The 19451-nt window shown below is 37.3% G+C and overlaps 2 protein-coding genes across 5 annotated transcripts in view; both read right to left on the bottom strand.

The window, feature by feature from the left end:
• The window catches only part of SOHLH2 (spermatogenesis and oogenesis specific basic helix-loop-helix 2), a 45831-nt gene extending 41198 nt beyond the window's left edge, over positions 1–4633 (bottom strand). The window contains exon 1 of the mRNA XM_045567180.1: positions 4512–4633. Coding sequence (XP_045423136.1) covers positions 4512–4559 — 48 coding nt within the window. The 5' untranslated portion in view covers positions 4560–4633. The remainder of the gene's footprint in view (positions 1–4511) is intronic.
• Positions 4634–6359: 1726 nt separating this feature from the next.
• Positions 6360–19451, bottom strand: part of CCDC169 (coiled-coil domain containing 169) — a 44003-nt gene continuing 30911 nt past the window's right edge. For 3 of the 4 annotated variants that reach the window (XM_045567181.1, XM_045567183.1, XM_045567182.1), the window contains 2 exons: positions 18419–18495; positions 6360–9385 (listed from right to left, as the gene is read on the bottom strand). In XM_045567181.1, coding sequence (XP_045423137.1) covers positions 9286–9385; positions 18419–18495 — 177 coding nt within the window. In that variant the 3' untranslated portion in view covers positions 6360–9285. Of the gene's footprint in view, positions 9386–18414; positions 18496–19451 lie in introns of those variants that run through there. The other variant, XM_045567185.1, reaches the window with a different exon arrangement.

The raw sequence follows: 19451 nt of genomic DNA, 5'->3' as shown, positions 1-19451 counted from the left end.
GTGGAGCTGATGCAGTGATGCTAGCACTGGGGAGCAGCTGCAAATACACATTATCATTCACACAGAGGTTTGACTACACAATAAACGTAATGTGCTTGAATCATCCTGAAACCATCCCAAAAAATTCTTCCAAGAAACCAGTCCCTGGTGCAGGACCACTGCTTTAATGGGATAACTGACTACATCCTGAGCAGGGTGAGTGGAAGCAGAGGCTGGAGTGCAGAGAGGCTGGAGCAAGCTATTTATCAAAATCGAGCTGGGGGCTTTACTCTGAAAAACAAGCACATTAGTTTATTTTCCTCCTGAGAAGAATTACCTTTCCTTTTCTCTTCCATCTCAGTTTTAGAGGTCTGGAAATAACCCACACCAGCAGCCCTCGTGCCATGTATAGTTCATTTTCCTTAGAGGGCAGTTCCTGGGGTTTATCACAAAGTTAAAAGTACCACTGCTTCTGCTCTAATAGGAGTGAGCTGAGAGAGTCCAAGGTACATCCAGGGGTCCACCAGGCCCAGGTGTTCTGTATTCAACCAATTCAAACCAGGTGAGCACCTTTTGGGCCACTTTCATCTTTGTTTCTGCTAGCATTGAGCCTGAACTATCACTAAAATTGTTTTTCCTCTATATTTCTTCTTTGTGTCTTTTAAACTGTAGTTTTTCTACTTTTGTTTGATCTCATCTGCTTTCCTAATTTCAAGTTTTTCCTGTAGATTTCTTTAATGTTCAGAGAGAACCTGCTTTGTTTGAACCAAGATCCCATTAAGGACTATGCACTGCATTTGGTTGTCAGGTCTCTTTGTTCTTTTAATTTGCAACACCCATCTTGTTATTTTTCCATGATATTTATCTGCGGAAGGCATCATCACAATTTCAAAGTAGCTCCAGCTATGGAGTTTGGGGTGGACAGCGAGGTTCACGTGTGTGCTCAATTCACCATCATGAGCCAATCTCCCTCACCTGCCCCACCCCACTTTAAAAAGGATAAAAATTTAAACTCCCTAGCTTGGCCTTTCATAGCCTGATATCAACCTACCTCTACAACCTTATTTCTCTCTGCTTCCCTCAAATTCTCTACATTCTAAGAAGACAGCACTGAACACTTTTAAATAACCTCTGAAATTTGGAATTTCTACAGGAGAGAGTGTTGGGGCCCTGATAGTATGTTTCCTTTTTACTTTATGCACGTTCCTCATTTCCAGTAGCACTTTAGGAGCTACGTGGGACTCTAAGCCACTGTGACACTCTGAGTGCAGACTGTTTGCAAATCTCCACTGTAGCACATGATTTCGCCTATACCAATATATTCCTTTGTGAACCCCAAGCCAAGCACTGAAACAGTCATTAACAAGTGGTCATAAGAGTTTTTTAATTAACCTGATTAATTGAAGCAACCTGTGAATATCCAACAATAACCTATTTTATACAGGCAGGGTGACCACATAATTTATCTTCCAAACTGAGACACTTTTGATAATGAAAGGGGTGTGGTATTAATAACCACACTAAAATAACAGGTATAAACCAGGGTGTCCTGAGCTATAAATCTGTATATATTTCTATTAGAAAAGCCGATTTTCTTTTTATTTTAAAACATCCTGCCACTTTATGCATCTGCTTAAATATGTTTTATTTATTCTTTCCCTAGATATTTATTGATCTGCTTCTACAGGGCAGACACAGTGCTGGGTGCTAGGACAAACAGACAAGGTCCCTGCCCTCATGGGACTTATATTCTAATAGCCCTTTTCTCTGCTGATAAGAAAGCATGGCTTTCAATCCTTGGAACACAGAAAGAATAGTGCATGAGCCTCAGTTCTACCGAAGCTGTTACTGATACTTTTTCAACAGCTTAATGCAGCGGGAAGGAAAGCAAAGGTTTCTGAAGCAGAGAGACCAGGGTCTGTCACTAAGTTCAACCACACATTAGTGGCTTTGAATAAGACACTAAGGTGATCCCTGTCTGGAGGACAACAAGATTGTTATAAAGAGAAGGGGTTGTACAATTCCTTCTAGGTGGTAGTTATTGACCTGTTGTCTCAAGAAATACGACACCAGAACACAAAAAAACCCGGAGACAACATCAAATCAACCTGACAGGGGAGGGGTAAAGGGAGAGGTGGAATTAGAGGGGAAAATGTGTCCATGCTGGGCTGTAAAAACAGCTCTGAATTGAATTGATCTCTGCATTGGCTGAGTCACAGAGGTCAGGAAATGGGGCCTACTGCAGAGCGAAAGGTTAAGTTTTAGAATAACAGAAATCAGCTGCCTGACTTGAACCTTTTCCTAGCTATCAGCTCCCAACGTCCCCAGAATTTCTCAGCCTTGTGGAGAAAAGGGCAGAAGGTGGGGAGAGGGGAGAAATCTGAAAGGAGGTAGGAAGCTGGATGTGGAAAAGGGAGGAGGCAAAAACAAGCACCATTAACTCACCGTTCTGCACAGGAGTCTGAAATTTTTGCTCCATGGCACAGAGAGGACATGACATAAAGAAGCTCCAAAAAGAATTGATTTGATCTCTTACCAAAGGCTTCTTTCCCTACCTTACAAAATCAGTGCCATAGCATATTCAGAAAGTTAATAATCAGAGGAATTAGAACACCGCTCAAGTCCACTATCCCAAGGTAACTCCAATTAACTGAATAGCTTATAAACAACATAAATCTAAATATTCAGTTAAAAAATATCTTGTTGACAATGTAATATGAACACAGCCTATGAGGATCTACTGATAAGAATTTTTAAAAAGGAATAAAAGTTTCTAGTATATTCTGCCTGGAAAACTGCCTTTTAGTACCTTTCACCTGTGAGCACCACAATTTGGAGCAATGCTAGACTTCATTTGATGGAAGATCTCTTTTCTATTTGAATTGCTTAAGCACCTTTTTAAACAAAAGCAGTGTGTATGCATTGGGAAATACAGGAAAAACTCAAAAAAGCCTAAAGAGAAATTAAAAAGCATCTATAAATCCAACACTCAGAGTAAGCCCTATTAACACCTCGGTACATATTAAGTGTGGGCAGTTTTTATAACTTGACATCATTATCACCAACATCTTCATCCACTCCGTTTGATTTCTGTGACCACAGTAACACTCAGGTCACTCTAGTCTCTACAATTGGAAAAACACTGGATTTCCATTTGCAATCGTGGCAGGCTAAACCCTTAATTAGTAACAGCAGGTGCTGAAGTGCTTAAAGCAAATCACTTCCACATTTTAGTGAGTTGTTATTTATGTCACTCTTATCACCGGGAGCAGCTGCATGGGCTGAGGCTCTCAGCCGGCAGTCAGAGGCCCGCGGTTTCCCCAGGAGTCGAGGGATTTAAACAGCTCTAGCAGAACCGAGCAAGCAGCTCTCCTCGCAAAGGCACACAAAGGGGTCAGTTGGGGCTTCACGCTCTCTTAAGGGTGGGAAACCATAATTATTTGTGCATTGCTAAATAATCAGATATTTAGAATTGTATTTTGTGCAGCTTTGGCTAATCCTGCACCATGAAATACGCCCCCTTCTTTTTTTTTGGAGTTTAAATAGGGTCCTCTAGAAAAAATTAAACTCTGTTAAAAGGGTCCACTTCAAAACGGTAATAATTCCATTTCAGAAAGCTTGCTCTTAAGTGCGAGATTAAGTATACAGTGCTTTCTGAGGGGTAACAAAACGTCACTCGGCACAAAAGGTTGCCCTCTATCAAGATATGGGAAATCGAGGAAAGCCAACATTAGCTGGCCTTGCTTTCTGGGGTGGGGAGGTCTCACTTATGCTTTCTTCCTGGTAGAGTAATCGCCACCTTTCACTTTTAACAAAAGCAGTCACAAAACTGATTTTGTGCTTCGCTACGAGGATGAAAAATAAGGTGCTTTTAAGACAGACCAGTGGGCTTTCTAATGTCCATGGAAGTGGCGGACATGTGGGGCGAAGGTCCCCTTCCCGCCTGTTTGGGCACAAGCTTGAGGACGGGCACTTTGGGACGCCACGCCGGTGCACAAACCGGGAAAACGCTCGGCAAGTTGTGCAGAGACGGCGCACAAAGGCAGCAACTCAACAAAGCGACTTTCCTACGTTAAAACTAAGAGCGACGTTACTCACCTATTGTCCTGCCACCAGCCCCAAAGAGTCCACTAAACTTTGCTCTTAGGTTACTCTACAAGCGACCTTCTAATTGAAAAACGATTTTAAATTTCACAAACGTTAAGACCTAGGAGAGGGGTTTTCTTTACGGAAGACTTTTTAGTCCACTTTCTTCCTCGGTCTCCTTTCCAAAGCTAAATCCGCCCCGTCCCCAACCTCGGGGCGCCGAGGACGGGCAGCACCAGGGGCGCCGTCGGGCTCCCGGGCCGCTCCCCCAGCTCTGGGCACCCGGCGGCGGTGGCCTCGCGCCCTGGACCCGGCCTTTCGCGCTGCCGCCTCGCGGTCCCCCGAACGAGACTCCTCGGCCCACCCTGACGGCCGAGGGGACAACCGGGCGGGCCGGCGCGGCTGTAAACGCAGCTGCCTCCCCTTCCTCCTCCTCCGCCCCTTACCTGGCCCGAGATCCGGCCGGGCTCCTGGCAGGTAATTGAGGCCGCCATGGCCAGCTGCACACGTGCCGGGGCTGGGACGGCCGCCCGGGGGGGAGGTCGCGGCGCGCGTCCGGCCGCGCTAATGGCTACAGGCCGCAGCTGCGGCGCGCACGCCCGGCCGCACTTAAAGTGCCCTGCCGCGGGGGGAGCGGCGGGCTGCGCGCGGGGGCCCGCGAGACCCGGGCCGGGAGACTGTCGTGAGCACCCTGCCCACCTCGGGTTCCCTCCCAGGGCAGCTCTGGCAACAGGAGGCCTCAGGAGGAGCTGCCACTGGCCCGCCGCCTGGAGAAAGGGGGAGCAAGCCCCCCCCAGAGCTGGTCTGCAAACTTTAAACAGTCTTTTCTTATGGGCGGTCTTTCAAGTTTAGATATTAAGTGTTAGAGAACACTTGAGATTTTTCCCTCTTTTCTAGACAGACATACGTTGAGGAGATAGGAAAGGTGAGCACCGTTGTGGTGCTTTCTTTCCAAACCACTGAGAAATTAAAAATTTTAGCACTGAATTTTGTCCTATGATTTAACAAATATTGTCCCCATTTTCTCAACTGAGAAAGTGAAGCAATAAAGAAATCTTGTAGTGGCTGTGGCAATGTAAACCTGTTTATTCAACCTTCACTAGACATTTTATTGAAATCTGTTGAGTATTGGGACCTGTAGAGGATCCTTCTTTTTGTCTTTCTTTACTACTGTACTGTGATTTTTCCATTACTGGAAGTGTGGTGGTTACCTTGGATTTGTGTAGACACTTGCTGTCACTTGAGCATCTCAGAAGTGCTCTAGGGAACCACCACAGCAGGTGGTCCCTGGGCAAGCCTGGCTTCTGGCAGCTGGTGCTGTGTTCTGGGGGCCTGATTTATTTAGATTATGAAAGGATGAAAAAATATTGCTGTGGTTCTCTACTATTTTGATGGAAAGAAAAGATGCAGATAAATTTCTGATAGGGATCATTCTGCATTACTTTTGGAAGCAAATATACACATTTTAATAGATTTTGTGAATAGATTTTAATGAATTTCACCTTTGTTGCTTTTCTAATTAGGAACTGACAGTATCTGGATCAGTGTCTGTTGGTTTGCAGCAATATAGGAAAAAGGTGGAGTCATGCACAGGCATTGGGATAGGGTGTGAATTGAAGCAGCTCTGGGCATTGTCTTCCTGAATGGTAACCAGGTTTCCATTGCTCCAGAAGTCTAGCAAGTCTGATGCTAATAATGACAAAGACATTGTTGAAACCAAAATAGTCATTTTTTTGAGTGAAAAATTCCCCTGAGATTATGTGAAAGGAAGTCATCACTACAGTATTGGAGGAAGAAAAAAAAAGATAATAAGTTTCTCCTGCATCTAGAATGAGTCCAAGCTTCATAAAAATCAACTTAGATATTTCTATGTAAAATCTCCTTTAAAAAAAAAAAAGCTTACTTTGCAAATGTACAGTCATCTACTATAAAAACAATGGCTCTCCCTGGGGGGATTTTGCCCTCCAAGAGACATTTGGCAGTGTCTGAGGACATTTTTCATTGTCACAACTGGGGGGTGTATTGGGTTCTCCCTGGAAGAGTTCAGGGACGCTGCTAAACATCCTACAATGCTCAGGATAGCCCTCTACAACAGAGGATTATCTGGCCCAAAATGGCATTTGTGCTGAGGTTGAGAAACCCTACTATAAACCCTCCAAATTATTTCAGAAAAGGATCAATTAATGCTTCATTAAAACTTATCTAATACATACTAAAATATTAATGTATATTTAACACATTTTTATAAAAGCTATATTGGGGTATCAATCACAAAACATTAACCCAGTGAAGTGTACAATTCAATAGTTTTTTATTATATTCACAGAATTATGCAGCTGTCACTATAATCAAGTTTGGAACATTTTCATCACACCAAAAAGAAACCTTCTACCCATTGGCAGTCACTGTCCACCACCAACCCTTCCCCTCAACCCTAACTCTAGGCAACTACTAATCCACTTTTTGTCTGTATGGATTTGCCTATTTGGACATTGCATATAAACAGAACTATGTAATATGTGGTCTTTTATGATCATATTCTTTCATTTACAATAATGTTTCCAAGGTTTATCCATGTTGTAGCATATATCATCATTTCATACCTTTTTATTGCCAAATAATACCCTTTGTTTAGATACACCACACTTTGTTCATTCGTCAGTTGATGGACATTTGGGCTATTTTTATTTTTTTGCTATTTGAATAATGGTACTAAAAACCTTCATGTATATGTTTTTATGTGGATGTAGGTTTCCATTTCTCTTGGGTGTATACATAAGAGTGGAGTTGCTGTGTTATATGGTATCTATGTTTAACCTTTTAAGGAAGTGACAGTTTTCCAAAGTGGCTGTACCATTTTACATCCTACCAGTAACGCATGAGGGTTCTGGCTTCTCCACATCCTCACCATACTTACTATTACCTATCTTTTTATTTATAGCAACATTTGTTTTTGTAAATGGTTTTTCTTGACATTTGGTAGTATATTTAGACATTTTAAATTCTGAAATACATTAAATATTGTTTTACTGATTTTTGCTTTATGAATTCTGAAGTTTCCAATAAAAAATATTGATATCAACACATATTTGAGTATCAAACAAAATAAAGATTTCCAAACTGTCATTTTTGCTCTGGTTATTACAATAAATAATTGCATTTTCTTATCAAACCTCACATTACAAGTTACCTTCAGAGCTTAAAACTAGATAAAACTTTTTCTCTACATATATTTTCCTTCTACCAAAAAATAAAAATGAGAGGTATATAACTCATTCTTTTTTTGCACAGGCCACTAGAATGCTTAAAGCTAGAGCTTTTCTTATTTGGGAATTCTTACCAAATTTTAACTTTTATTTTCACCTTTTATTTTGTAGGCATTGTTTTTATACCTCTATATTTAGTCAAAGTTAACTGACATCCATTTTAGAGGGAAATATAGCATAAAGAAATAAACAAATAAATATGTGGTAAGTACCCTTGATCTGCACAGCAATCCCAAGGGCAGTAGTTAGGATAAATATTCCCAATTTTATAAATGATAAAACTGAGGCAATGAAAAGCTATTTCCTCAAAATCAGAAGCTTAGAAGTGGCAAAACTGATATTAGAACACAGAGCTTAGAGTCTCCCGTTTTAGTTCTGTATACTATCCCACCAACATCCCATCCCTCTGTTTGAGATAGGCTGTTTCTGACATCTGAAAAGTATCCCAAGGTAGGTCCTGCAGAACTAACACTTAAATGTGATAGAATCCCTGTGATAAGGTGTTCAATTAATATTCCGTCCCAGTGATTGAGATAACTTTAAATGTTCCTTAGTCCAGTTCCCACAGTGTCTTACCTCTGTATGAAAGAAATAAACTTGTTTATGTTTCATTGATAATTATAATTATTACTAATATTTAAATTATTAATTTTCTCCTAATGCTAAGATGGTATAAAGCAGAAAAATCTCATATTTGACCAATAATATGAGTCAAGGTACCTAAATATCTGTAGTTGGCTTAAGAACAGAAGAAAATATTTCCAGTTCCAATGTAGAATAATTTACAGAAAGTTACTTTATATTTTTCTGCATTACATTTGAAAGTCACATAAAACAATTTTTTGGCTATATGAAATTTATGTTTTCTTCCTTAACGAAAGAAAGTAAACATCTAGAGGGGTAATTATAGAAATGCATTTGGTACTCACTATTGGTGATACTGAATGGAATTTAGATTTGGTGCCAGAGATAAGGTAAGAACACCATTAGCTGGAAATTATATTATCTCTGAGTGATTTCTGCAGATTTAAAGTCCAATAATTTCACTTTTTAAAGTGGGTAAATAAGTTATTTGTACGTTCTAGACCTAGGTGAGAGTTACAAAAATCATCTAAATGGCAAAAACAGTCTAAATATGAATAGAATTCAATAAATTTTATAAATGTTTAAAAAGAACCCTTCTCTTATCCTCATTCTATCTCCACTTCTGGACTTGAGTATTGTGAACACTTGCAAAATTTGGTCCAAAGGACTAGGCTATCACTACAAATTAATAAACATCACAAAATGACTTAAGTTACCATGGGCTAAGTGGCAGGACCTTGTGATTAAATAAGCATTGGTTTTCTAGAATGGTAAGAAAACTTAGAAATTGTATAGTGTGCCTCGGTCCCACAGGTGTGGGAAATCAAGATGAGATAGAGGGACTCACCCTAGATCTCCTACATTCATTGCAGAGTGCGTATCATAAGCAGCTGATTCATGATTGAGGGTTATTTTCACAATACCATGATATTTCAAGTCAAAATTTAAAATGCAGCTGTCTTTAAACCTGAGGTTTAAAAAATTGAGCATGATACAGCCTGAAATAACAAAAAGTTTTCATCAACTCACATTTTTAGCTAACAGCCAACTAGAAACCAAATATAACAGCAATGTTACTATCAGAGCAGAACATGAATATAATATTAAAAGCAAGTGTAATGATGCGAACCTTCAGGCTTCCTAGGATATTTCAAAAATCACAAACAATTCTATTAGATATTTTAGGGTCACTAGGAAAAATTACATTCATGCAGACAAAGGAACAAACTTCTGGAAAAGGATCTAAAAAGAAGTTTGGCTGTTCTTTCTTATCTATTTCATTTCCTGGAAAATGTGTTGAACATGAACTTCAAAAGTTGAACATTACAGATGGAAAAAAAAAAGAAATAGAAATCCACGAGTTCTGGAATCATGGATTGAGTTTTGGAAGATGGTTTGATCTTGTAATCTTTCTTGCTGGTCCTCTCTTGGCATTCATTATCTTCTGATTAACTGGATTATATCTTCCCCTGAAATAAAATAAGTGTTAATCATGATTTTTCAGTCGCCATTGTGTATGTGCAACAGAAACATTATATGCCACATAGGGAGAACTATATGTTGCATCCAGTTCACCCGGTCCACAGTCCTTCACATGAAAATCTTCCTGTGCATATTTTTTGTCTACAGTGCAATCTTAGGCAGCCATATATTATACCATACCATCTCACCACAGCTACAGAGGCATACAAGTCAAGGGTAGATAGTCCAAAGACTGGGAAGCAGTCCATCAGGGTTATCTAAAGAAGAAACGGACCATTCTGATACTTGCCCTGATACTTGTCAGACACACAAGGTCACATACTGTATGCTTCCATTTATAGTCATGTGCCATATAACATTATTTCGGTCAACAGACTGCATATACAATGGTCTTCCCATATGATTATAATACTGTATTTTTACTGTACCTTTTCTACGTTTATATATGTTTAGATACACAAATACTATTCTGCTACAATTGCCACAGTATTCAGTACAGTAACTGCTGAACAGGTTTGTAGCCTAGGAACAATTAGGCTATACCATATATCCTAGGTGTGCAGTAGGCTGTACCATCTAGGGTTATGTAAGTACATTCTGTGATGTTCACACAGTGACAAAATTGCCTAGTAACACATTTCTCAGAAGGTATTCCCATCGTTAAGAGACACATGACTGTATTCAAAATAACAAGAATAGAGAAATCCATAGAGACGGAAAGCAGATTAGTGATTGCAAGGGGTCTGGGGGAAGGTAACTGGTAATTAGTATAGGGTTTCTTTTTGGGGTGATAAAATGTCCTAGAATTAGTGGTGATGGTTGTGCAACCTTGTGAATATACTAAAAATCATTGTGTTTTACACTTTAAAAGGGTGAATTTTTTGGTATGTGAATTGTATCTCAATAAAAAATATTTTTAAAATGTTGTGCTTTGGGAATAAACCACTTCCTGTTAAAATGTTTTTTAGTTAATTAACAATGTTTAAGAATAATTTCATCCCCTGGTGGAATATGGAATTAACCACAATCATTCAATTATATCATATTTAATTAATAGTTCATTATAGATATTGTTTACTATACTAAATGCTCTTCTATTACTTTAAGAATGTTTTAAGTAGCTTCCCAAATATGACCTCTTTCTAAAAGATCTGACATGATGACACTAATCACAAAGCTGAGGTACTTCACTGTTAAGATATGTTTACTCTCGTAGCTGTATTTTAGAGCATGTTTTTCAAACTGTAGAATGCAACTCATTAGTGGATTGATTTGGTGAATTACAATAGCAATATAAAAATAACATGAAAGGAAACAGAACAGAAAAGGAAAAAGAACACATAAAAAGAAAAGGAGGTATCAGTATGCATCACACATAGTAAGGGCAAGTGTTGTTTCATAAATTGTTTCAGTTATATGTGGGTATACTAGGTCTTCAGTCATGGCAAACAAAGTTTGGAAACCATTTTACACTCCTGAGTATTGTGGTTTTTAAATAAATGATAATGGCTAAGCCTCTTGCAAGATTATGTTAGCATAACAGTTTTGTAGATTTGTCACTTGTATTTCAAATTATTGTCATATGTATTTTTCTATTGATACTTTGTCACTTTGCTGATTCTTTATAAAGTACTATACATTGAATGGTAATGATAATAGCCAATGTTTATTGAACTAGGGATTTTTCAATAATCTTTAATTCTCATACTAACATTCTATTTGGGTTTCATCATTCCTATTTTATAGGTGAGTAAACTGAGCATGAGAGTGGTTACTTAGATAAAGCTACATTAAATAATAAGTGGTAGAGGCAAAAATTGATTTGTCTGTCTGCTCCAAAGCCAGTACAAATTTTCATTCACAGTAGTCGCCCTTATCCATGGTTTCACTTTCTGTGGTTTCAATTATCCGTGGTCAACTGTGGTCCAAAAATAGATGAGTACAGTACAATAAGATATTTTGAGAGACAGAGAGAGACCACATTCACATAACTTTTATTATAGTATATTGTTATAATTGTTCTAGTTTATTATTAATCTCTCCATGTGCCTAATTTATAAATTAAATTTTATCATAGGTATGTATGTATAGGAAAGAACATATTAATAGTATATAATTCTAATTCAGTACTTTTCCATGGTTTCAGGCATTCACTGGTGGTCTTGGAATGTATCCCCCTCGGATAAGGGGGGACTACTATTTTTTAAAAATACTGTACAGAATTACTTACAAAAATATTTACATTGCTATTTTGACTTGAGGATTTCCATAGTCTATCTGGTAGATGGACTTTCTCTTAATTTTTCTCTTTTATTATTTATTTATTTCAGGATATTATGGGGTTACAAACATTTTGGATACAAGTTATGACTTTGTCACACCCAAATCACGATTTGGAGTGTGCCTTTGAGCCCATCCTCTGAAGGGAGGTATCATAAGTACAGAAGACTTTTTCTCTTTTAATATAAAGTTATTTAAAATGATTATAAAGTACATATATTCTTACATAAAATACTAAAAGGTATAAAAATAATTCTTCCATAATGTCAATATACTATTTTGTATTATAATTTTTACTTATATATAGGTAAGCATTTTTCTATGTCAGTTATGTATTCTCCTAGAATGTAATTTTTGCAACTTCATAATACCATCATAGTTTACTGAATTATTCCCTTAATGCTGGATATTTAGGTTGTGTTTTTTATACTCTAGCTTCTTTTTTTTTTTTTTAATACAAAGGAAGCTCCCCTAATAATCTGTCTCTTAATGAGTCCTAGAATCAATTTCCCTCAGGTTCTTTTATTCCAGGGCACTAAGGACTACTTTGTTATTTTTTTCCTCTAGGGCCTTTAATTACTTTAAAACTCTTCATAAGCAGAAAAAAATGAGGCTTTGCACTAAAGAAAAAAAATAACCTTACAGTTTGCTACTTTTAGGAACCACTGCTGTAGTACCAGCTTTGAACTCCTTGCTTTCAGGAATATGATTTTTCATAGTTAACACATGCCATGGGTCACTGTCAATAAAGTTACTTATTAACTTGTCTAGGCATTTTTTGGCAACTTTCAAAACTCAACCTAAAGAGGCTATTTCTCCTATTTTTCTTAAGGAGCCTTTTTTCAAATAAGTATATGTAAGGATCTGTAGAATATATTATATCTTTCAATGACAGTATAGAAATCTTGTTCATTTTGGGCCATAGTAGGAACATAATAGCTAGTATTCAATCAGGCACTATCCCTATTTGCTAGATTTTAAAATATAATTTCACATTTAAATGGGTATTTTCTAATGCTCTGATTTATTTTAACATTAGAAAAACTGCATAAGTCAATATTTTAACATTAGCACATATGAGAACACCAACCAAAATAAACATTAAAAGCCACTAAAACTTGATTAAAAGCGCACAAAACACAAATGCACCACTCCATGAATTATAATAAAACAAATACTCTTATAACCAGCACCCAGGTCAATTAAATAGAATGTTGCCATCATACTGGAAGACCCCCTCATGTCCTGCCCGATTATTGTTTCCTTTCTCCTTCCCATTGGTAATTACTATCCTGTCTTTGACACCACAGTTTAGTTTTGCCCGTCTTTAGTCTTTATATAAATGGAATCATATTGTATATATTCTTTTGTTTCTGACCTCTTTCACCCAACGCTGTGAAAATCATCCATAATGTTGTATGAACTATAGTATATTTGTTTTTATTTTGTTATTATGCATACATATATATAGTTTTTATCCATCGTACAACTTATGGACATTTAGATGGTTTTCATGGTTTTCAATTTGGGACTGGTATGAATAAAGCTGTCATGAACATTCTTATACAGGTCTTCTGGTGTAAATGTATACACCATCCTGTTAGGTGTATAACTAGGAGTAGAATTAGTGGGTCATAGAGAAGGTGTATGATCAGCTAAATACAGGGAGTAATGCTAAACAGTACTCCAAAGTGGTTGTATAAATTTACCATGAGTGTATGAGATTCCCCTATTCCTGTACATCCTTGACAACACTTGAAATCACCAATCTTTAAAATTTGTGGTTGTATCTCATAATTTTAATTTGCATTCTGCTAATTAGTAATGGTGTTGAGTATCTTTTATATGTCCATTGGCCATTTGGATATCCTATTCTGTGAGGTACCTAACACAAAAACTTGGTTTTAAAACTCAATTTGAATCATCAATAAAAGAAGAATACTTCTAGAGTTAAGTCACTAATTCAAAAAAACAATTTTAAGGTAGTACTAATTACATATACCTAATTTGGAAGATTACAGGTATATAAAAATGTTCCTATTAGATGAGTTATTTGGATTATTTATCATTTCAGAAAGTGAAGAGGTTTTTGCCCATTTGTTTGACCATTCATTTACTCATGAATTCATTCAAAAATTATTAAACACCAGTTTATGCTAGGCACTGGATTCAACATTAAGCTTCATCAAATATGGAAGTGATAGATCTGGGATCAAGCATGAACAGTGCTGGAGGCACAAACCAGCTGAATGAGCAGGTACCCTACATCATGTTGTCCATCTCTATGCACCAACACCTCAAGCTCCATTCAGACCTATGGCATAGAGGGCCCCACAGAGAAGCTGATCATCAGTGTGATACACAGTGGATGCTACATCAGGGGTCAAGGAGGAATGAGTTTGGCACCTGGGTAATCTGTTATACTTCAGTGTCCTTTAGTACTAACTTGCCCAATTTTTACAGTAAGTGGTCAAATATCTTAGCAATGGCCTGGAAAAGACAGGATAAACAGGGACTCAGATTTCACAGGGATAAGGGTTTGGGTTATTCCACCAGAGGAAGAAAAAGCCCCCACTTGGGTCATGGATGAATCAGATTGGTATGTGAGACTGTGGCTGCACTATAGCCCTACTCCCTCTACCCAAACCTGGTTCCTTCCCTTTTCCCACAGGTCCAATCCTAAGAACGTTCACTAATAAACTTCCTGCATGTTGATTCCCATTTCAGAGTCTACTCCCGAGAGATCCAACTCACAATAGTATTCAATGGAAAACCAAACTGCCTTCATGGACTTATAGTATAGTGATATATATGTTTGTGTGTGTTAATATTTAATTAGATTGAAGAAGTTTTATTTTTATTTTCAAAATATTTCCCCCTTTACTATTTAAGCAAATTTGAATGAGAGAGGCAATATCTTTTAAAAAGATGTTTGAACTGGAAGATAAATATCAAAACAAAAGAAAAATTATTCAGCGTGATTGTGCAGAAAGGAGTTACATAGCAGGCTTGAGACTGCTGTCCTTAGCAAAGCCTGCTTCCAAGGTTAGCCCTTGGCTGGGTCTGGGAACTTACTGGTAGACAGTTCTTTACATTGATATAAAACTTTCCCTAAATAATAAGAACGATTAACTACACCTATACTGTTTGTACAAACAATATGGTTTATACTGATCACCAGGAGTCTGGAATTTTGATATTCCTAGGTAGAGGATGCCTACCTGATATGCTCCCAATAAAAACCTTGGGTGCTTCCCTAGTATAATAGATACAACTTCATGTGCTGTCACACTTGTTGCAAGTCATTGCTGGTGGAATTAAGTGTGTCTTACGTGAATATACTTGGAAAGGACTTTCGGAAGCTTGCGCCTAGTTTTCTCAGACTTTTGTCGTATGTACCTTTTGACTTTGTTGATTTTGCTTTGTATTCTTTTGCTGTAATACATCTTAGCCACTAATACAAATAGATGCTAATCCTTGTGAATCTTTCTAGCCAATCATTGAACATGGGAGTGGCCTTAGGGACCCTGACATAGTGGTATGGTAGGTTTTACAGGGAAGTCCTTTATCAGAATTTAATATTTATACTACATTATATTTCCAATGATGAAAATGTATAAAGATAATGAATTATAATTTAAAGCATTTATGACTATTCAAGAAAGAATATAATTTTATCCAGCCAGCCAAATATTAGACAAAATGTTGCTACCTCATTAATCTACACCAATGAATTTTTCTATATTGCATATGCTCAAGTGCCTCTTGCCTTGACCTATATTTGGAAAGGATTCTCTGATTTATAAACTAATTTATATCTTGGTTTAATTTTTATAGTGTTAAGTTACATATGAATATTCCCCTACATGGGATAAGGTTACATAAGACAAGGATTATGTTAGGAATTCTTCTGTACTTAGTACAGGACCAGGAAAAATTGTGTGTGGATATAACCTTCTCAACCCATGAAACATTCCTCTGTTCTTTATCTATCCTAAAGTGGTTTTGTTTACATAGGAAAATATAGTTTAAACTGCACTGTCATCTATATTTATTTTAGTGTCCACTCCAATGAACATATTTCCTCACTAAAAAGGGTAAGGCTGACACTTTAATTGCACAAGCATACTTTGTTTTATTGCACTTCACTTTATTGCTCTTCACAGATATCACATTTCTTACAAATTGAAGGTCTGTGACAACCCTGTGTCGAGCAAGTCTACCAGTGCCATTTTTCCAACCGCATGTGCTCACTTTGTGTCTCTGTGTCATATTTTGGTAATATTCATAATATTGCAAACGTTTTCATTATTGTGATATGTTTTATGGTGCTTAGAAACCTTTGATGTTACTATTATAACTGTTTTGGAGCACCCACCACAAACTGTGCTCATATAAGATGGCAAACTTAATAAGTTCGTGTGTGTTTTGATTGCTACGCTGACAGGCCATTCACCTATCTTTCTTGGGCCTCCCTATTCCCTAAGACACATATTGAAATTAGGTCAATTAATAACCCTATAGTGACCTCTGAATGTTCAAATGAAAGGAAGAGTTGCACTTCTCTAGCTTTAAGTCAAAAGCTAGTGAGAAAGCTTAGTGAGGAATTCATGTCAAAAGCCAAGATAAGGCAGAAAGCTAGGCCTCTGGAGCCAACCAGTTAGACAAGTTTTAAACGTGAAGGAAAAGTTCTTGAAGGAAATTAAAAGTACTACTCCAATGGACATAAGAATGATAAGAAAGCAAAAGACTCTTATTGCTGATATGGAGAAAAATTTTAGTGGCCTAGATAGAAGATCAAACTAGCCACAACATTCCCTTAAGCCAAAGCCTAATCCAGAGAATACTCTAACTCTCTTCAATTCTATGAAGGCTGAGAGAGGTAAGGAAGCTACAGAAGAAATGTTTGAAGCTAGAAGAGGTTGGTTCATGAGGTTTAAGAAAGAAACAATCTCCATGACATAAAAGTGTAAGGTAAAGCAACAAGTGCTGATGTAGAAGATGCAGCAAATTATCCAGAAGGTCTAGCTAAGATAATTGATGAAAGTGGCTACACTAAAAAACAGATTTTCAATGTAGACAAAACATCTTTCTATTGGAACAAGATGCCATCTAGGACTTTCAAAGCTAGAAAGGAGAAGTCAATGTCTGGCTTCAAACATTCAAAGGACAGGCTGACTATCTTGTTAGGGATTAATGCAATTTCAATTTTTCAAGTCTTATTATTTAAGAAATATATTTTTTAAGGTTATAGCTGCCATAGATAGTGATTCCTCTGATGGATCTGGGCGAGGTAAATTGAAAACCTTCTGGAAAGGATTCAACATTCTAGATGCCATTAAAAACATTCATGATTCATGGGAGGTGGTCAAAATAGAAATGTTAATAGGAGTTTGGAAGTTGATTCTAACCTTCATGGATGACTTTGAGGGATTCAAGAACTCGGTAAGGGAAGTAACTACAGATGTGGTGGAAATAACAAGACAATTAGAATTAGAAATGGAGCCTACAGATGTGACTGAATTGCTGCAATCTCATGATCAAACTTGAATGGATAAAAACTTTGCTTCTTATGGATAAGCAAAGAAAGTGGTCCCTTGAGGTGGAATCTACTCCTGGTAAAGACACTGTGAACACTGTTGACAGGACAACAAAGGATTTAGAAGATTACATAAACTTAGCTGATAAAGCAGAGGCAGAGGTTGAGAAGATTGACTCCAATTTTGAAAGAAGTTCTAGTGCTACAGAGAAATCTTTCATGAAAGGAAGAGTCAATCAATGCAGAAAACTTCATTGTTGTCTTATTTTAGGAAATTACCACAGTCACCCCAAGCTTCAGCAACCACCACCATGATCAGTCAGCAGCCATCAACATCAGGACAAAACACTCCACCAACAAAAAGATATGTCTCACCTAAAAAGTTCAGATGATCATTAGCACTTTTTAGCAATAATGTATTTTTTAACTAAGATATGTACATTGTTTTTTTGGACATGATGTAATTGCATACTTAACAGACTACAATATTATGTAAACATAATTTGGGGTCTTTCTCTGTCTCCCAGGCTAGAGTGTAGTGATGTGATCATAGCTCACTGCAGCCTCAACTCCTGGGCTCAAGCAATCTTCACACCTCAACCTCCCCAATAGCTGGGACTATAGGTGCACTCCACCACACCTGGTTAATTTTTTAAAAAATTTTTTGTAGAGATAGGGTCTTGCTATGTTACCCAGGCTGGTCTTGAACTCCTGGGCTCAAGTGATCCTCCTGCCTTGGCCTTCCAAGTGCTGGGATTACAGGCGTGAGCCACTACTTCTAGCCTAAACATAACTTTTATATGCACTGGGAAATGAAAACAATCATCTGACTTGCTTTATTGCAATATTCACTGTATTGTGGTAGTCTGGAACTGAACCCACAATATCTCTAAGGTATGCCTATATTTATATTGTTGTTAATAGTGTAGTTTTAAGCTCTTCTCTGGCATAGTATTATTTTAGTTTAAAAAATAAGATCGTATCATGTTTGAAGACCAAAAATGTTTCTGGGATATAATAAAAGTGTTTACACTCGATAGAGATCACAAACTTCTTTAAGTTTTCTTACCATCTGCTATTTTATATTGTTGCTATAAAATCTAGAAGTTCAACTTCTAAAATATAATGGACACCTGTTTGTCAGTAGCATTCATATGCAAATATAATTAATTAGAAAAAAAAAAGATATAGCTAGACTTACGTTTTCACTAGAGTCTCTTTCATTCTAGGCAGTTGATCCATCTGTTGCCTTTTAGAAACTTGATATGAGCCAGAGACCTGAAATATAAAAATTTGAGTGTTTATTTTCTTATTTCATAATTGATTTCAGAGATAAGAGGAATACTCAATTCTTAATTAACTCCTTCTTAACTGGGTCCTTTAGGAGCACGTATAAGAGAAGCTGAAGAAAATGGAAAATTCTGGCCTTCTCCAGTATTATCAAGCTTTTAAAGATTCTGGAAATTTCCCTATCTCAGCCCCACAGTCCATATGATTTTTCAAATAAATATGAATAGTACTGTAAAAACCATACCATACATATGGTATAGATCATTAAAAGTTTTTGTAGTAGACAGTAAATATATTAATACATAATACATACAGCCTGCCTTGGGGTAGATAAGAAAACAGAAGTTGTAGATATGTTGAGGCAGAAATAGAAAGATAAGGTAATATTCTCATTTTTGTCTATTTTGAAATTTTTCTAGAATATAAAAGTAGAGACTTCTTGTGGTTGGTGTAAATATAATCTGCAATTCAGGAACAACTGAGGCTGATGGCCTCAGAGATGGCAATTGAAGCCACAAGTGAATGAATCATTCATTAAGGGCACAGAGAATCAATGATATAAACTTAGAAAAGCAACTTTTAAGGGATAGAAGAATCATCAAAGATAAACAGGGCCATCATTTAAACAAGAGGAAAACCCAGGAAAAAAATACTGGCATGGAAATCAAGTGGAAGGGGGGCAGTATTCAAAGCAGTGAGCATAGTCGCAGTGTAAAATGCCTTAGAGACCTCTAATACCAGGAAGCTTGAAGAGGAGTCATTGTATTTGGCTATTAAGAGATAAAATGGACCAGAGTACAATGGTGGGGTCAAAAGCAAGATGAAAAGAGGTCAAGGAGGGAAAAGCAAAGGCAGTGAGTATATTCACTCTTTCATGAAGTTTGGCTCAGGAAAAGAAAGCAAGGTAGTAGTTTTATGAGGACACTTGGGGTAAAACAAAAGTT

The sequence above is a fragment of the Lemur catta genome, chromosome 13 (assembly GCF_020740605.2).
Source record: "Lemur catta isolate mLemCat1 chromosome 13, mLemCat1.pri, whole genome shotgun sequence".
Taxonomy (NCBI): Eukaryota; Metazoa; Chordata; class Mammalia; order Primates; family Lemuridae; genus Lemur; species Lemur catta.
The sequence above is the reverse complement of the archived record's forward strand: the minus strand, read 5'-3'. Positions and strand labels throughout refer to the sequence as shown.